Here is a 16,648-nt window from a genome sequence, read left to right on the forward strand (position 1 = left end):
CGAACTGAAGAAGCTTGATCAAGTCTCTCACTGAAGTAATTTGCGGAGCGGCCTGGGTGGGCGAATGGTTCACGCATTGGCCTCTCGGCGCAGAGGTGCTGAGTTCGACTCCGGCCTTCCTTTGTGGCTTCGGGTTTATGGAAGACGCAAACTTTTGGTGTCAATCACTGTTCGGTGCCTTCTTGTAGAGTAGCAACAAAGTCATTGGCAGGAGGGCCGCTGTGGTGGTACACTGGTTAGTGTGTTGGCTTTCCAATGCAGTGGTGCAGGGTTTGATTGCAGCTCCTGTGTGCTTCCTCAACCAATATACACCGGGAGATAAAGGTTTTGATGGTACTTAACAGTGATTGACACTAAGTGTGACCAAGACAATTAAAAAAACTAACAAAAACACAATCACCAAAGATGTTTATTCACATTAGCAATATTTTAGAAGACAGGAAAGAAAGCACAGATATACATCATTATGTAGCTTGGGTACACTCTACATTCAAACTGCATGAAAATTAGGTGCACACAAATGTAGAAAAACACGAATATGAGACAAACAAGGGAAAATGTGCGACGTCAAAAGCAGCAGTGAAGAGGAAATGAAGTTTTCATAAAAGTTCATTGCTCAAAACGTTCTCGCCTAGAAAACTGCCTTTTTTGTTGTTGTTGCCTTTCACCTTTGTTTCACAACAAAACTCTAAAAACATGCATTTAGTCCTACAAAATGCATGAAAACTGCTTTGGGTGGAAAACACGATGAGAGCGGACGGTGAAACTTCAGACGCACACAACTCTGGAGCACCTGCAAAAACAAAACAGCAAACGTTGACGTCTTCCCAAGATGGTGCAGACAGACCCAAGTGAGCTCACCTGTCCTCTGTGAAGCCAGCCAGCTCCTCTTCTTCATCCTCATCCAGCTCCATGTCCAGCTCGTCGCTGTCCAGGCCATCTCCGCCGTAGCCGCTCAGGACACTGGCGACGACAAAGGGGGAGTTGACGGAGGTGCGTGGTGTCAAAAGCAAAATAGCGCTTACCTGACGTAGCGACACGTGAGGAAAACAATCCTCTTCAGCTTCTTGTTGTAGAAGAAATAGTTAAAGGACCACAGGCTGCCCTCCTCTCCGAAAGGATCCGAGTCCAGATCAGGATTGTAGCTGAAAGAGTGGGAGAAGGGGTATCAACACAGTGAGTAATATCCATTACAGCCACCAGAGGGAGACATTTAGTCACACTCAGCTGCCACAGCAAAGCTAGTTTAAAACCCCACTCTCTGACCCCATTTTAAAATTGGACTTTGGAACTCAAACCCTACTGAGAAACCCTAACCCGAATTCAAAACTGTAACCCTTATTTAAAACCTTAATTTGAAACTCTAACCCCAATTTAAAACCCTAACCCTGGGTTTGGATGACTTACCTGTAGATGTCACATGCGGGCAGGTTGATCTCCTGGTCGATGGCGTTCCACAACTCGGGTCCCAAAGAGTTGAATCCTTCCCCCACGGCTGAGAACAAGCTGCTGTTGACTGCGTTCGCCACCTGACAACCACAAAACCATAAAACATTTCATTGGTTTGTGGCTTTAGGGGGGGAGGGGCGAAACTCTCAATATTGGCAAATTTTGGGGGCTCACTTAACTTCTATCACTCATTAAAAATTCAATCTATTTGTGATCAGACCAGATGCTCTGGTCAGTCAAAGCAAAGAAATGTGTTACTTTGGCGCCCTCTGGTGCTGTTTGGTTGAAATGATTGCAACCGAAACTGCACTGACCCAGTTGAGACTTGGCTCCCGGCTGAACTCGTGTGCCCGCGCCGCACTGAAGTCGTAGTCTGGCCTGAAGGATTCATTGAGCGTGGTGATGAGATAGAAGATGGTCTTCCTGCAGCACTTGTCGCTCAGGGGGCTCTCCGGGTCCTCAGCGCTCTTGGCCAGCCTGAAGGAAGGGAGGGAGACATTTTTGGTCATGCAATGTGTGGCGGTTGTTTTATGAGATAGGGGGGGGGGGGGCAAGACAATGCCAACTGACAGCTCGGGACTTGCAGCGCTGGCAGATTGCGGCGGGGACAGAGCCTCCAGGATGTGCGGCTCGCCGTCCTGGCAGAACTGCTTGAACATGTGCTTGTCGTCACCCGCCATCTTGCACGAGTAGCTCTCGATCCTGTTGGCGGACATCAGGAAAAACAAAAACGAGTCTGAACAAGGAGTGCCAAGTAGGAACAGAACACTGGAGAAAATGGCCGCCAAAAGTCTTCTTGTGGTTTTATTCAGGATAACGTGACAAGAACAAGTTGCTACACACTGTGCTTTTTTTTTCTTCGGGTCAGGCGCTGTTGAAATGTGATACGGCAGTTACGCAAGAGCAAGACGCTTGTTTCAGTCGACACTGACACAGCTGACCAAAACACCCAACCCCCTCACATAAACACAGCTGATGTCAACAAACATCCTACACACTTGAGCCGACACTCCAAAAGTGGTACGCTCCAAAACGACTTAGAATTTAGAACCAACAATGGTGCCTTGACAAACAAGTGACACTATTTCGGAGTTTGACAGATGCGAGCTCAGATTTATTTATTTATGCTTTGACAGTGAACTCAACAAGCAGCAGGTTGGCACAATGATCGATTCTTCGGGTAATCCATCCAAGCGCTGGAGTACTTTCTTCCCACATTGCTAATCTGCTAAACGGCCTCAACGTCAGCAAGCTTTTACTAAACTGTGCACAACTCCAAGATACAATGCGTGTGTACATGCTAAAACATACGTCAATGATAAGAATAGCCAGTGTTCGCATGTAAATAATATGCCACGTAATTGTAACCACGGGCCGGTCGAGTTCTTACATAAGCACAATACATACTCGAGGGTGGAAACACACACTGTTGGCTTGGCATTAACATCTGCGTTGTGCTCCAAGTTTATCATTGAGTAACAGCACTGAGCTGCTTGCTCCACTGCCCCCGTTTATCAGTTTCGCTCGCCCTGTCATATGAGGTCACAAATGTCCCATTTTACATTAACTCAGGCCGGGGCGAATATATCGAAAAGATTTCCAATAATTTCTCACGAGTTTCTTTTTTAGTTTGACATCTATTAATGGTTTGTTTATTTTATTTAATCTTACATGCCAATAACAAATTAGTTAAACACATTTCAAGAGACTCGTTTGTTTAAAAACAAAACAACTCACCTCCCAAGGATACGAGACTCTCCCGTTTCAGCACACAGCCTTGAGCTGAGTGCCTCGAAAATCGAGTTTTCCAACAACTTCATCGCCTTCTATGAGGACACACACACAAAAAAATTGTGTTTACATTGTATAAAACCTCAAAAAGAACATGCACAGTTTAATTTAAACGAACAGTGTGCAAGAGCAGCACAAATCAGCATTTAGCTCGAAGAAGTGGGCGTTTGCCAGCTTATGAACTGAGAGCAAAACAAGGACGACGAAGAGTGAGCGCATCGCCATCTTGAGGACATATTGGACAACGACCGCCATTTTCTAGCGGCCCCTCCCCCACACTATTTCGATCGTCTTCCTTCTTCAATTTATCGTTACTATTTCCACCTCGAAATCACTTACCGAATCGATATTCCTCGACGAGAAAGCCGATTAGCCGTTCCACACAAGTCGCTGATCTCACTCTTGAGTCTTCTCAGCTCTTGATTCTTTTTGTGGTGTTTGTCGCTCAGGTCACCTCCAAGCTAATGTTCGCAGCTAGATCAGCTTGCTATTATTATTATTGTGATTTTTTTCCCACCGTCTTCTTGCTTCCCTATTTAGAGTGGAGCAATTAGTACGCGTTCAAACATCTTTTACAAGCACTCGGTCGAGAATGCGCCACTTCGAGACTCGTTCGGTTTATAGAAAAACTACTCTTTCCGATTAAATGCGACGAGATTACATCCAGTGACTGTTTGCGCATATCGGGGTCCGTCTGCAGCAGCATCACTTTCGACCTAACGGCACGAAAAAAAACAAAGGCTTTCTTTTCGTGGTGGATCAAGTCGCTGTTGTCAAAGCGACCGATCAGTAGGACGGTGAAAGAGAAGCGAGTAAACGCCTTTAGAATCCAGCCAAATATTTTAGGAAACGTCGACAAAAATCCACTGCTTCCTCCTGTTTACGAACAACGACGACTGTCTGATGGAGACAAGCCCCCTTTTTAATTATATAAATCCCACTGACGTCACATCTGTGTTGCGATTGGCTGTTTTATGTGTCGATCATACAAGGGTGCACGCAATTGGTCAAAATTATCTTTGTATAGGCCCCGTGATTGGCCGGGGTGTATGTCAATCGTATGCGGTAGCTGGGTTAACTTTTTTTTTCAGTCATGCCCAGGGTATTGATTTCGAGATAAGGAAATAGCATAACAATGAAGATTACAGTGATCACAAAGCCAAATTATTTCATTTATTAGCAAGCGAAGCGACGCAAATTCCGACATTTGTTGTACTAATAAAGTTATCTTATCAAATTCAATCGAAAATGTATCAGAATATAGAAACATTGATATTAACTCATTCACTCCCAAAGACTTTCTTTGTCTTTTCACACTCCACACGTTCAACCCTAGATCCTTTTTTTTTTCAATTTTTCCAAGACATAGGGTAAAAAAAGGGGTCTAGAATTGGCTGGCCTTTTAAAAATGGAAATTGTATATATATTTTTTTTTTCTCTGAATTTTTTTAAAGCTACCCCCCCACAAAACATGAAAACCCAGTCATTAATATCCAAACATCTCAGTTAGGTGAATAGGGCTCAATATATATTTTTTTAAATGTCAAAACTGTCATTAAGTATGACAAGTTTTGCGAGTGCAACAATACAAATTCCCCCATAATTCATCACAATGCAGATCACGACACCCTACATATTTCCCAGCCCTACTCCCGAGGATCCCGTTAGCAACACAGGTGCACACATTCATATTCAAACGTGCATTTTATTGTGTCCTAAACAGTCATCTGAGAGTAATATAGTTTGAAACATCCTCCACACCCGTGCTGTCGTTGTCCAGGTACTCAAGGATCACATTACCTCCATTGTGCAAGGGGTCTTCCGGGCTGGTCAGAAGTGTGTGGAGGCTGTCGTCCATTCGCAAAGACTTCCCTGTCTCGGGATGACAGAGGCGCAACTTCTAGGGAGGGGGGAAAAAAAAGTATGGTAGTTTGAGATACTAAATAGCAAGTCTAAGTATCAGATTACTAGTCGGGAGCATGAGAGGACAATCAGGCGTCCTGTGAATATGCTTCATGCTTGCAACAGTCTTACGTTGATGACAGGAAGTACGAAAACATGCTGTTCTGTCTGAGAAAATATCAAATATTGTGGACAAACTTTAACTGACTGTTACTCAGTTCCATGGCTCTGAATAAAACCACTCTTTATTCAGGTCAAGAAAGCAAGTGCTGAGTTAGCTGACCTTGGCTGCGAGCACATTGTTGTTGTTCTTGAGGGAAGCGAGTGAGGCCGCGGAATCCACCACCTTGCCCACGCTCCATTTGGAGCAAAAGAACATGGGCTGACTGGTCGCCGGACTCCCTTTTGGAAGATACACTTGAAAATAGGTTCTTTCTGCCTAAAAGAAAGCGTGGAGCAGAACATGAGCAATAAACAAGGCGACAGCGATGGTGAAATAAGGCCTATAAAAGTACCTGAGGTAAACCTTTGTCTCCTGCAGCATGAAGCTTCAGTTTCATCAGCGCTACCTTGGCTGCCGTGGCGGTGTTCTTCGCCCCTTTACGCCCTTTGATTTTGGAACCGTCCTTTGACTCTGAATTGACAAGAGTGGAAATGTATTAGATTGGCATCGAATTCCAAGTTCACAGAATTTGTCTGAAAATCATTTACTTACTTCAAATCAAATCTTTAGCCTATTAATATAGTCTGAGTCATGTTTAACTTACTGTCACCATAGCAATACAAATTACTAAGGTGGTTGCTAAAAATTTTTTTTTTTGTTTTTAATTAAATGTCGACTAAATCCAGGTCATGATAATCAGCAATGGTTGACTCATGGCAATTGAACTTTTGTTTGTTGAATTTGTTGACGCTCCCCTTCCAACACACACACACACACACACCCCTTGTTAACCAACAGTTAGACCATTATTTCCAGTATATGTACAGTACTTTTGTGACATGTTTTTCCTAATGCACTCTTTCGCAAACCCTGTCTAATGCAACACAATACTGACCCCATGTGGGGAAAAGGTGAACAGCAGGGGAATACCACCCATCGGTTACTTATCCTGATTACAACTGACCCACAATCCTTTGCACCAGCTCCTTGGTGGCCGCCATGCGTGGCTTTTGGACCTCCAGCTTCTCACACTTGTGATCATCTTGATGACGATGGCTGTGTGCGGCGGGGAGAAAAAAGCCACATAAGAGTCTTCTTAAAAACTAAATTGCAAACGGGAGTGAAATTTGGGTTAAAAGTGTAAACCTACACTAAACAGAAGCACTTCTCACACTGTGGACAGATGACAGGCAGTAGTTCTTTCCCCTTGCAGTCTTCGAAAGAGCATAAATGACTTGTGCTGCCGCCCATAGGTTGGGGGTTCCTCCTCACAGGCTCCTGAGATGTAATTTCAAGAATTGTCATTACCCCTTTTCTTCTTCACTGGCAAACTTATCAAGTGCTGTTTACCTGTGAGCATGAGTGAGCCTCTCTGCTTCTGTGTTCTAGGCTGCAAAAAACAAAAGTGGGTTGCATCATACACAATATGCCCTCAAAATAATTTTTTCCTCCCTCATGAAGTTCTCATGTTGAATCAGATTTTGCCTCTTTGTGCATAGGAAACCCAAACGACAATGCCCTTATGCAAATAAAACGGGGTGGAAAATATTTACTTATTACTGGTCATTAGAAAAATGGTACCTTTAGTCTAAAAAAATTGGACTTAAGTATATGAAAAACAACCAACAAGTACTATGCAAATCATCTTAACAAGTAATCTCGAATGACGAAAAAAACAAAAGCGAAGGTGGTGCCTCTTACCAGTAGACTCCATTGCAGAAATCACAAACAAATGGAAGGAAATCTAGATGAATGAAGGCAACAGTCTTAGTTACTTATTTAGTTAAAAACAGGCTCATGATTTGAAAACCGTTTAACATGTAACACGTTTAGAGATCGACCTATGTGTCTGAGAATTGCTTTAGCTGTGATTGCAAAGATGAGTGCAAAATCACGCTTACACGAACGAGCTAAAATGCGAATTTGACATGTATTTTGACTCAAACATGGCTAGTGTTTCATGCCACACAGTAATTCTTTCTAGAGTAATAGAAGTAACTCGACAGAGACCTTGTTGGTGACAAGAATCTATTTGACAGTGCTTTCCGATGTCTAACTCAGCCATTAGCTTAGCTGTGAGCTTCTCCAACACAATCGACAACAGGAAGTGACCCCGGCAGTGAAAGTCGAAGTTTAGTATTACCCCGGAAGTGAAATTCAGTAATGGCGCTTTTATGTAGTGGCGTAATAATATTTTATTTTCGAGGTGGAACGTTTATCATCAAACCTTTAAACCACACGATAGCAATTTAAAAAAAATATATAGTATATTCGCGCAAATCTTTCCTTTGGAACAACTGAAGTGGGCTGGGTCATGTCACGATGACGTCACACACAGGTAACTGAACCCCGGAAAGGTGTGGTGAAAAGTGAATTGTCAACCACAAAAGCCAGTCAAGCTGGAAAAACAGCTCGGCGTCCACTCACACGCCCTGGAACCATCTGACAATCATAACAGCTCGGCGTCCGCATACCGCCATCGAGCGCTGCTTCTGATTTCCCGTCGGAGGAACTCCCGGCCAAAATGAGTAAAATCACGAAATTCTTCAAGGGGAGTTCGAGCTCCGGCTCGTCGTCCGGGAGTAAGTCCAAACACCACCACCGGTCCAAGGGGGGACCCTCTCCCCAGGAGGCCATCCACAAGCTCCGGGAGACTGAAGACATGTTGAGCAAGAAGCAGGACTACCTGGAAAAAAGAATCGAGCAGGAAATCATGATAGCCAAGAAGCATGGCACAAGAAATAAGAGGGGTATGTATGTTTGTATGCTCATCACTAACACAAAGGGTCACATCGTCTTTTAGGCAGCGCTTTAAAAGGCCCACAGCTGATCAAATGGTTCGGAGAGTCGCCATTTTAGGATGAGCCACAGGTGTGTCTTCCTGGAAAATAGAAGCCGTTTCACTTAGGGGATCATTTCCCCGTTTTCATTCATCCATCCATCCATTTTCCGAACCGCTTAATCCTCACTAGGGTCGCGGGGGGTGCTGGAGCCTATCCCAGCTGTCTTCGGGCAGTAGGCGGGGGACACCCTGAATCGGTTTGTTAAAAACGAATTTTACATTAAAATGTCATTTAAACCAACAAATCAATTACATGATACATTATTCAATTTTACATTAAATAGTGAAAAAAGTGTTTGAATAAAGTCCACAAAAACATTATACCCCCCCAATAAACTCTCACACAGTAAATGTAAATGGTGCCACAAAAAACAACAACAACGCATGCATTCAAATAAGTGTGCCACATTGGTGAAGAAATATGATTGTTCTATAGTTTTAATGTACTAAGCCACCCATCCATTTTCTGAACAATTCAACTCTTTATTTCACATGTAAATCATCTGTTTGTTCAATTATCCTTGTACAATATTTATTAGTTTGGCACACACAAAAAAAACTCCTCTGTCAGTTCTCAAATCCCTGTGGAGAAAAATTAAAGTTGAATTCACTGATTGTAAAGCTGTTAGCAGCAGCAAGAATAAAATGTTGACGACGGCATCGACATGTTTCAACCCTTCAAAGTTGAAGGTTTCAGTGTGTATTTTACTCGTATGAAAACTTGTCTCACTGCCTGTTGAATCACGGCACGGCAGATTAAAAATAGCATCACCATGACCTCATGGAATTAATCATATCATATTCATCTGTTGTGACGCTAATGTCCACAAACAACCTCTTAGCTGCCCTGCAGGCCTTGAAGAGAAAGAAACGCCTCGAGCAGCAGCTGACACAGATCGACGGCACGCTTTCCACCATCGAGTTCCAGCGGGAAGCTCTGGAAAACTCGCACACCAACACAGAGGTGGTGAGAAACATGGGCTACGCCGCCCAGGCCATGAAGAAGGTCCACGACAGCATGTGAGGAATAACCAACAAGTTCACTGTCAAACTGATACAAAAAGAAAATTAAGCAATGCATATTCAAAGACCAAAATGTTCAACCAAACCACCTGATTTTGTCGAATGAAATTCCGCTGGCTCGATGTTCAGAAATGATGGTAATGTGTACCTTAGTGGGGAGTGCCTGTGTAACTAAAAACACAAATGATCAGCAGGGTAACTCAGCCAATTTCGAAAAACCAAAAACATGTTTGTCTTTTCTCAGGGATCTAGACAAGATAGACGATCTGATGGAAGACATCAACGAGCAGCAAGATGTGGCCCGCGAGATCAACGAAGCCATCTCCAGACCCTACGGCGAAACTTACGACGAGGTATACTTTTTGCCGTGGTTCTTCACAATGCTGGTTATTATTATTATTTTTTCATATATTTCTAAACAAATGAGCAAATTTTGTTACAAGGATGAGCTGCTGGCCGAACTCGAGGAGCTGGAGCAGGAGGACATGGATGATAACCTGAGGAGCATGGGAGGACTGCCCTCAGTGCCCAGTGCAAGACTGCCCTCGGCTCCATCAGGACGCGTAGCTCACCGCGCAAGTATGTACAAGATATATTTTCCAGTAACATACACTGTATTTCTAAAAGTGTGTCCTACAACATTCTTCACCTTCATGAAAAAAAAATAGTCACTTTTAAAATATACAACTTTTTCTTTGTTCTCCAAAATAAACTAATTTTTTTTGGATATGACCTTCTGCCCCTTCAGTTGTATACAATTTAGTTTTCAGAACATTCCCTTGACATTATATTGCACCCAAAAGGACAATATTCTTTTAAAAATACAGCTTTTTTTTCTTGGAATAAATAGGGATTTTTCTGGAATGTTTTTCTTTTATATTTTCAGCAGGTGAAATGTGACCGTATTCTTGTACATGACTATTATTCTTTAAAAAAAACGATGCTCACAATTACTATGACAGTTTGACTAAAGTGACTTTTCCTTGAAAATGTAATTAGTTTGGTCTGACTGGATTTTTTTTCCATGAACAAATTATTTTCTTTGAAAAAAAAAATACCAAACTGAAACTTCCCCTTCTTTGTTCCTGAATTAAATTGTACAATCATTCATATGGTGGTAATAATTCTAAATGTCATTTCCCGTTTTTGTTTTTTCAGCGGCCAGAAGAAGGGGCGAGGATGAGGACGACATGCGCATGCTGGCATCGTGGGGATCATAAGCCATTTTTTTTCGAGAGGGGAGAGAAACACCGACAGATTTGCATTTTTAATTTCTCAGGGGTTTTGAAGCAATTGCCACCATTTTGGGACATGTTCCTCATGTATTCATTGAGCAGCCAGCCACCATGTTACACTGAAGGAAATTGTTACTGTGCTTCCTGTCACTTTTTTTTCTGCTTCATTTTAAAATTTGATATGAATTGTGGCCGAGTCACTAACTCTGAAGGATTTCCAGCACTGAGCAAAAACCTACACTCTACTTGTAACACAGCTGTAGATAAACTGTTTGCTCCATTGTAAATATTTTTGTTTTTATGTTAAACTATAATAAAAAAAAAAAACACACCTTCCTATAAGACTTGGTTTTCCTTTTATCCATATCAAGTGAACATTGATTTCCAATTGTTTCTACAACTCATTTTATGAGTCCTCTTCATAAAGGTGGCCGAAGCAATAGTGATGTCACAGAGGAAGATGCTCAATCTCTGACAATTACATATTGATTATTTTTCTTGAAAAATAAACACTTGTGAAATGTACTAACATTTTTTCGAATTTATATTTATACTAGTGGGTGTGGGGGTTCTGGGTGGGGGGGAGACGCTAAATCATTCCGCGTTTCTGTCAGTGACGTCGTCAAACTCCTCGTAAACCAACCCTATTCAAAAAAAAAAACATTCGCATAATATGACATTTTTAGAAGACAATTTCCCGAAATAAATAAAAAATTGTTCTCAAAAGATTTCATTTTTTCTTGAAAAAACACCATTTGGGGAGTAGCGTCACCAAAACAGGAAGCTCTTTCATAGAGGTTAATTTTCTTTAATGGAAGGATTATTTTTTTTCAAGAAAATTTAATGTTATTTTATTTTCGGAAGTTTGATTTTTCCCTTATTTTTTCGCCCAGTCCAGAGTGTGCGTTTTTGACAGCGACGTCACCAAAAAGGAAGCAGCAGAAGCGCTTCCGCAGTTTTGCCGACGCAACCGAACTACTACCGCTAACTTTATCGAAAAGTTATCGAGCCTGAAATCGAAACATTATGGAAGTTAACAGTAACACACCAACTTCGGGTGAGTTGGCGACTTTGAGCCATTCTGTTCTTTCCCCCCTTTTCAACCCTCACCAGCTTGAAGTTTAATTTACAACGCGAACATTATTAGCCCTCCAGCTAAATGCCATTCAAGTGGACACTGAGACGTCTCATAGCTTCTTTAACATCTCGTAACTTAATTTAACCAATCTTAACTTGCGTTTGTTAGTTACTAGCATTATTTTGGTCATTAAGTGGAGTGAAGCTCCCACCAACACTAGTAGTTGCTGTCATTTCCGTATGTCATTCCATGACCGCTAAAAACACACAACAAAGGCACCATGAACATATCATATTCCGGTACGAAAAAGGATAATTCGTTTCGTTTAACGTCTTCATATATATATATATTTTTTTACAACGTGTGAAATACATGTACATTTCATTTAATAGCATGGTAGTAGGCGGAAAGGCCAACTTAATACGTCACAGAACGTCATTTGGAAAACGAAATAATACGAATTTATGTTTTAGAATTGTAAATAGTCTCCATTTTGAGAGTTAAATAAGATTTGACGACCATTAATTATGTTTGTACGTTAACATCGTGCCTCCACCTAAACTTTCATAAAATCAGTGTTGCCATCGTAAATTCGGATTCTCAATTTTGACAAATCATAATATTACAAGAATAACACGCAATAGTACAAAATTGGTTAACGTTCAAAACGTAATTGCGGAAAAGTTGATGACTGGAGTTTTAACAATGAAACGTCTTCATTCTTAATTTATTTTCGCAAACAAAAATGCTTCCCTTATTCGCCGATTTTCACGTTTAACTGGCCCGGCCGCACCTAAGACAGCCACATACCCTCTACGTCACAGATCGTGTGTGGAATGTGAGGACTGCGACTCCAAGTGGACAAATGCAGTACTTGTACCTCACGTGCAAATTGTTTTTTTCTCTGCAAATCAATAAATGTGGCCTGATTGAACGCCCGGTAGCATGTTTTTCAATTTTGTGTAAAGCGAGTGTTTTTACTTTATTTCAGCAGCGTTGACATCTTGCGAGAGTAATGGCCCCAAGTCGAGCCTGTCACCGCTGCGTCTGGTGGTCCTCGGTTGGCGCTGGCCTGGCAAGAGCTTGACGGCCAACACCATCCTGGGCCGCGAGGAGTTCCGCCTGGAGCGCGCTGCCGAGTTTTGCGTGACTCGGCACACGGAGGTGGCAGGGCGCCCGGTGACCGTGGTAGACACGCCAGGCTGGTATTCATCACAGGACACGCCGCTGTCCTACAAGAAAGAGATCGCCCGCGGCGCCACCCTGTGTCCTCCGGGCCCGCACGCCTTCCTGCTCGTCATCCCCGTGGGCATGTTCACCGAGGTGGACCGCGCCAGAATCGAGGAGCACGTGGGCCTGTTCGGGGAGCGGGTGTGGCGGCACGTGCTGGTGGTGTTCACGTGGGCCGAGGTGCTGCGGACCATTTCGCTGGAGCGCTACATCCGGCGCGAGGGCGCCGACCTGCAGCGTGTGCTGGAAAAGTGTCGGCGCCGCTACATGCTCATCAACAACTGCGTGTTCGAGGAGCAGACGCAGGTGGGACGCTTGATGGAGCGTGTGGACCGGATTGTCGCCGAAGAAGGAGGCCACTTCTTGCCCGAGGAGCCCCCGGCGCTGGATCAGAACCGGAACCCGACCGGGGACGCCACACGGCAACCTGGTGCTGGGGACAAAGCTGATGACATGGTGACTTTAGCCCAAAAGGTCAGCAGCCTTTCGACGCAGTGATGTGCCCACCTCACTTTAGGTTCACCCGCATCATTGTCCAGGCCCCAGCTGCCCCCCCCCCCACACTGAGATTAATTAAGGCACTCGTGTTTCTAACATTTGGAGCCTCACAGGTAGCCACCATATAAAGAGTAGTTATGATACAGTTATATAACTTTATTTTTGTGTACTCAAAAGTAGGATTTTATACAAGTAATACATTTTTGTTCATCAGGAAAAATAAAGTTTTAGATTTGCCATTTTTTCCCCCTTCAGAAAGGATACTCTTATTTTTAAAACGATGAAATAGGATTATTTATTCTTCTAGTAGTACAATTTTTTTCTAGAGATAAAAACGTTTTCTTTTGAAAGCCATAATAGTTGGAAGATTTCAATCAATATTCTCTCTATTATTTAATAATATTGTCGGGGGGGGGGGGGGGGGGGACATGGATCAAAAACAGCTCTTTCTGGGGTCAAATTTTTCAAAGGAGTGATGACAACTTCCCCCAGATGGTGGCGCAACGACCCAGGTTTGGTCATGGGAACATGTGAGATCGCGCAGGTGTACAGCCTTCAAAGGCTTTGGCCCCCACAATACCATCAAAACGTTGGAAGATTGAGTTCACTTTTGCACTGAATGTGTTGCTGCTGATGTTGTTTTTGAGAACTGATTCGAGAATGTTGCATAGGCTGACAGCTGGAGGTCAACTCTGACGTGAAATGTCACTTTATTTATTGACATAACGCTCATTTACTGCAGGGCTTTTGAAAATGAATCCATATTTGCCTCCGCCACCCCCCATAAGATTACAATTTCTTTTTCAAATAATTTACAGTGGTAATGCAGATGACCCCTGCAAAGGTTTTTAGGTGGGACTTGTTAATTATCCGGAAATTTTCACAATTCAGGGTCGATCTTGGTCCCTATTGCTATTTTTATCCCAGTATTTTTTATTTGAGCGTTCTTTTCCCTAATGGAAAAAATACAACTCCCCTGTAAAATTACTACTTTTGGGGGGGGGGGGGGGTTATACAAGGCAACTTTTTAGACTGAGACTTTTCTCATTGAAGATGACAATTTTTCTGAAATAGCAGTCACCCCTCCCACCATTTTTTTGTATGTTTGGCACATTATGACCCCCGCCAAAAAATGAAATTGGCTTTTAAAAAATATGCTTTAACTGTTTCAGATGGCGAAAATAAAACATTTTCCCCACACAAACATTCAAATGGTTTGTAACAGACTGACGAGTGCGATGCCTCCACAGTAGCCAAGTCGTGACTCCATTCTGCCCCGAGACACAATTCGTCATCAGAAGACATGACGATCGGTGAATTGATGTGCAAGCCTGTCCCGACTACTGTATTTTAATTCCCTGCTGTTTAGTTTTGTACAATGAGCGGAGTGGAAATGTCCATTTTAGTGACCAAATTGTTGTTTCTGCACTTATATAAAAAAACTCTGAACCCTTAACCATGTCTCGATGTCTCATTTAATCGAGTCTAGTACATTTCAGTTGTATTTAACTTTTAAGTTACATTTTAGAATTGTTTGTTTTCAAACATTTATCCAGGTAGAATTTTTTAAAATGTAATGTTTGGGTGCAATATGTTCGATAGAAAACGTACTTAAATTTATCACATTGTAACGTCTTACTGAACTTTCCGTAGAGGACAATTTGGAGCGTCAAAATGTTCTTTTTACAATGTTTCCTGCACAGTTAAGGCTTTGACGGCGGCCCGGCTAACATTTTCTTTGGAACCTGAAGTCATTCATCTCAACGGCAACGCACTATTGTGTGAACAGTTTCTGCTGGAGACGGCTGCATGAAATGCGCCCAAACCAGGCCGTGTGTCAACAGAAACCGGATGCCTCAATAGAAACCAATAAAAGAAGGGAGAAAAAAAGCCCATCCACACAGCTGTGTCTGCTGTCATATCGGTATTACAATGTTTGCTGACAAGATTTTTCTTTAGTTTTTAAAAAAAATACCTTATCAGGTGACATTCCTCACAATCTAACTCATCAGCTGTAAAACAGACATTTTCGTGTCTGCTCAAAAGCGTTGGGCTTGCCAGTCGCCCCACCCCGGACATTCACCATCATACTGTTTTTCTTCATTGCGTGTGTTTTGGCCCCCTAAAAAAGTCCGCACCAGTAGCAGTCAATATTACTACTCTTTTCTCCTTATCAAATATCAGATAAGTCCCAGAAGATCGTAAAATCAAAATGTAACTACTTAGCGGCAAGTGCAAAACACGAAGATAGTGGTCGCCTGTCGTACACAATACTCTTTTTTTTTTTTTTCTTCTGTCATCACAAACGTAATTGCCTGAAAGCACTCGGCGAACATCATGCGAGTCAACAGTTTGGTTGATACTGACCCAGAGTCCCACCCGTACAACAACAGGAAGGTACTACTACTATATTTCTGTGGCATATCCGCCCGCTAATTGCATCATGGTGACAGAAGCCAAGTCAAACATCCATAAAGAGTGACTCAAGCCTCAACGGTCTGTGGCGAGACCTTGGGAATGCACACGCGTCAACATAGCGAAAGGCAGGCAAGAAACAGAGAGGGACATGCGTGGGCAGACGAGGGCGTGGGGGGGGGGGGGACGGGGACACAAAAGTGACGATTCATGTCATGCCGCCTGAGAGTTGCTCATTAGGCGGAACAATGACTGTGGGGCTGGCTCAGGGAGGACTTGGCCCAGTCGCGGCAATTAGGACGCCTCGTTTGAGGTCACCTGCGGTTTTGGGTGGACGCGAGGATAAACCGCATTGACGGTGCAGAAATGGGATTGTTCATGTGGCATATCGAGCAACTGGTTAGCAGGTCCGCCTCACAGAGCAGAGTTCGATTCCGGCTCCGGCCTTCCAGTGTGGAGTTTGCATGTTCTCCCCGTGCCTGCGTGGGTTTTCTCCGGGTACTCCGGTTTCCTCCCACATTCCAAAAACAAAAGTTAATGGAACACCCTAAATTGTCCCTCGGTGTAATTGTGAGCGCGGATGGTTGTTCGTCTAGGCGTGCCCTGTCATTGGCTGGCAACCAGTTCAGGGTGTACCCCGCCTATTGGCCGAAAAAAGCTGGGATTAGGCTTCGGCACAACCTCGACCCCTCGCGAGGATAAACAGATTAGAAAATGTTGCATATTTTGTAATTCTGCATTGAGGTCGACAAATTACCCGAATAAAATCCAACTTTTAACCTTTACCTGGTGCCAGTTTCTGGCATCCAGAACTCAAACCCCAAACTTTACAGGGACCGTCACCATTTACCAGAATCAGAACCAAAGCCCAATTCTAACCCAATCTAAATGTATGACTTCCTTTAGCGACAAAGGTTCTACCAGGTCAAAGACAAGATGAGTTGGAGCTAATTTTCAGTGAGGCAGCCGGTTTGTCAACACAACGACTCGGTGTCATGGCAACCGGGGTCGGGCTTCACCCA

The 16,648-nt window shown here is 43.2% G+C and overlaps 4 protein-coding genes across 5 annotated transcripts; 2 read left to right on the forward strand and 2 right to left on the reverse strand.

Annotated features, from left to right (window-relative positions):
- Positions 1-391: 391 nt before the first annotated feature.
- Positions 392-4,152, reverse strand: LOC147187101 (repressor of RNA polymerase III transcription MAF1 homolog). The gene is made up of 8 exons (XM_086101444.1): positions 3,580-4,152; positions 3,187-3,275; positions 2,020-2,151; positions 1,764-1,926; positions 1,408-1,529; positions 1,026-1,145; positions 862-963; positions 392-793 (listed from the first exon to the last, which is right to left on the reverse strand). Exons 2-8 carry the CDS (start codon positions 3,267-3,269, stop codon positions 769-771), a joined length of 747 nt encoding a protein of 248 aa, XP_085957570.1. The 5' UTR covers positions 3,270-3,275; positions 3,580-4,152; the 3' UTR covers positions 392-768.
- A 239-nt stretch (positions 4,153-4,391) lies between these two features.
- zfand1 (zinc finger, AN1-type domain 1) lies at positions 4,392-7,431 on the reverse strand. The gene is made up of 8 exons (XM_086101441.1): positions 7,316-7,431; positions 7,007-7,049; positions 6,656-6,695; positions 6,456-6,583; positions 6,270-6,361; positions 5,658-5,776; positions 5,426-5,581; positions 4,392-5,140 (listed from the first exon to the last, which is right to left on the reverse strand). Exons 1-8 carry the CDS (start codon positions 7,368-7,370, stop codon positions 4,964-4,966), a joined length of 810 nt encoding a protein of 269 aa, XP_085957567.1. The 5' UTR covers positions 7,371-7,431; the 3' UTR covers positions 4,392-4,963.
- Positions 7,432-7,695: 264 nt separating this feature from the next.
- On the forward strand, positions 7,696-10,747 carry chmp4c (charged multivesicular body protein 4C). Its single transcript, XM_086101445.1, has 5 exons — positions 7,696-8,055; positions 8,990-9,167; positions 9,415-9,523; positions 9,614-9,749; positions 10,329-10,747. The coding sequence occupies exons 1-5, from the start codon at positions 7,830-7,832 to the stop codon at positions 10,388-10,390; spliced, it is 711 nt and encodes a 236-aa protein (XP_085957571.1). The 5' UTR covers positions 7,696-7,829; the 3' UTR covers positions 10,391-10,747.
- Positions 10,748-11,336: 589 nt separating this feature from the next.
- gimap4 (GTPase IMAP family member 4) lies at positions 11,337-14,667 on the forward strand. 2 transcript variants are annotated; one of them, XM_086101443.1, is made up of 2 exons: positions 11,337-11,462; positions 12,478-14,667. In XM_086101443.1, the coding sequence occupies exons 1-2, from the start codon at positions 11,432-11,434 to the stop codon at positions 13,209-13,211; spliced, it is 765 nt and encodes a 254-aa protein (XP_085957569.1). In that variant the 5' UTR covers positions 11,337-11,431; the 3' UTR covers positions 13,212-14,667. The 2 variants fall into 2 exon arrangements, with proteins under 2 accessions (XP_085957569.1, XP_085957568.1); XM_086101442.1 differs by having other exon boundaries at positions 11,339-11,462; positions 12,475-14,667.
- The last annotated feature ends 1,981 nt before the right edge of the window (positions 14,668-16,648 follow it).

This window comes from Hippocampus guttulatus, chromosome 21, assembly GCF_054856545.1.
Source record: "Hippocampus guttulatus isolate MCC_2025c chromosome 21, RoL_Hgut_1.0, whole genome shotgun sequence".
Lineage (NCBI taxonomy): Eukaryota > Metazoa > Chordata > Actinopteri > Syngnathiformes > Syngnathidae > Hippocampus > Hippocampus guttulatus.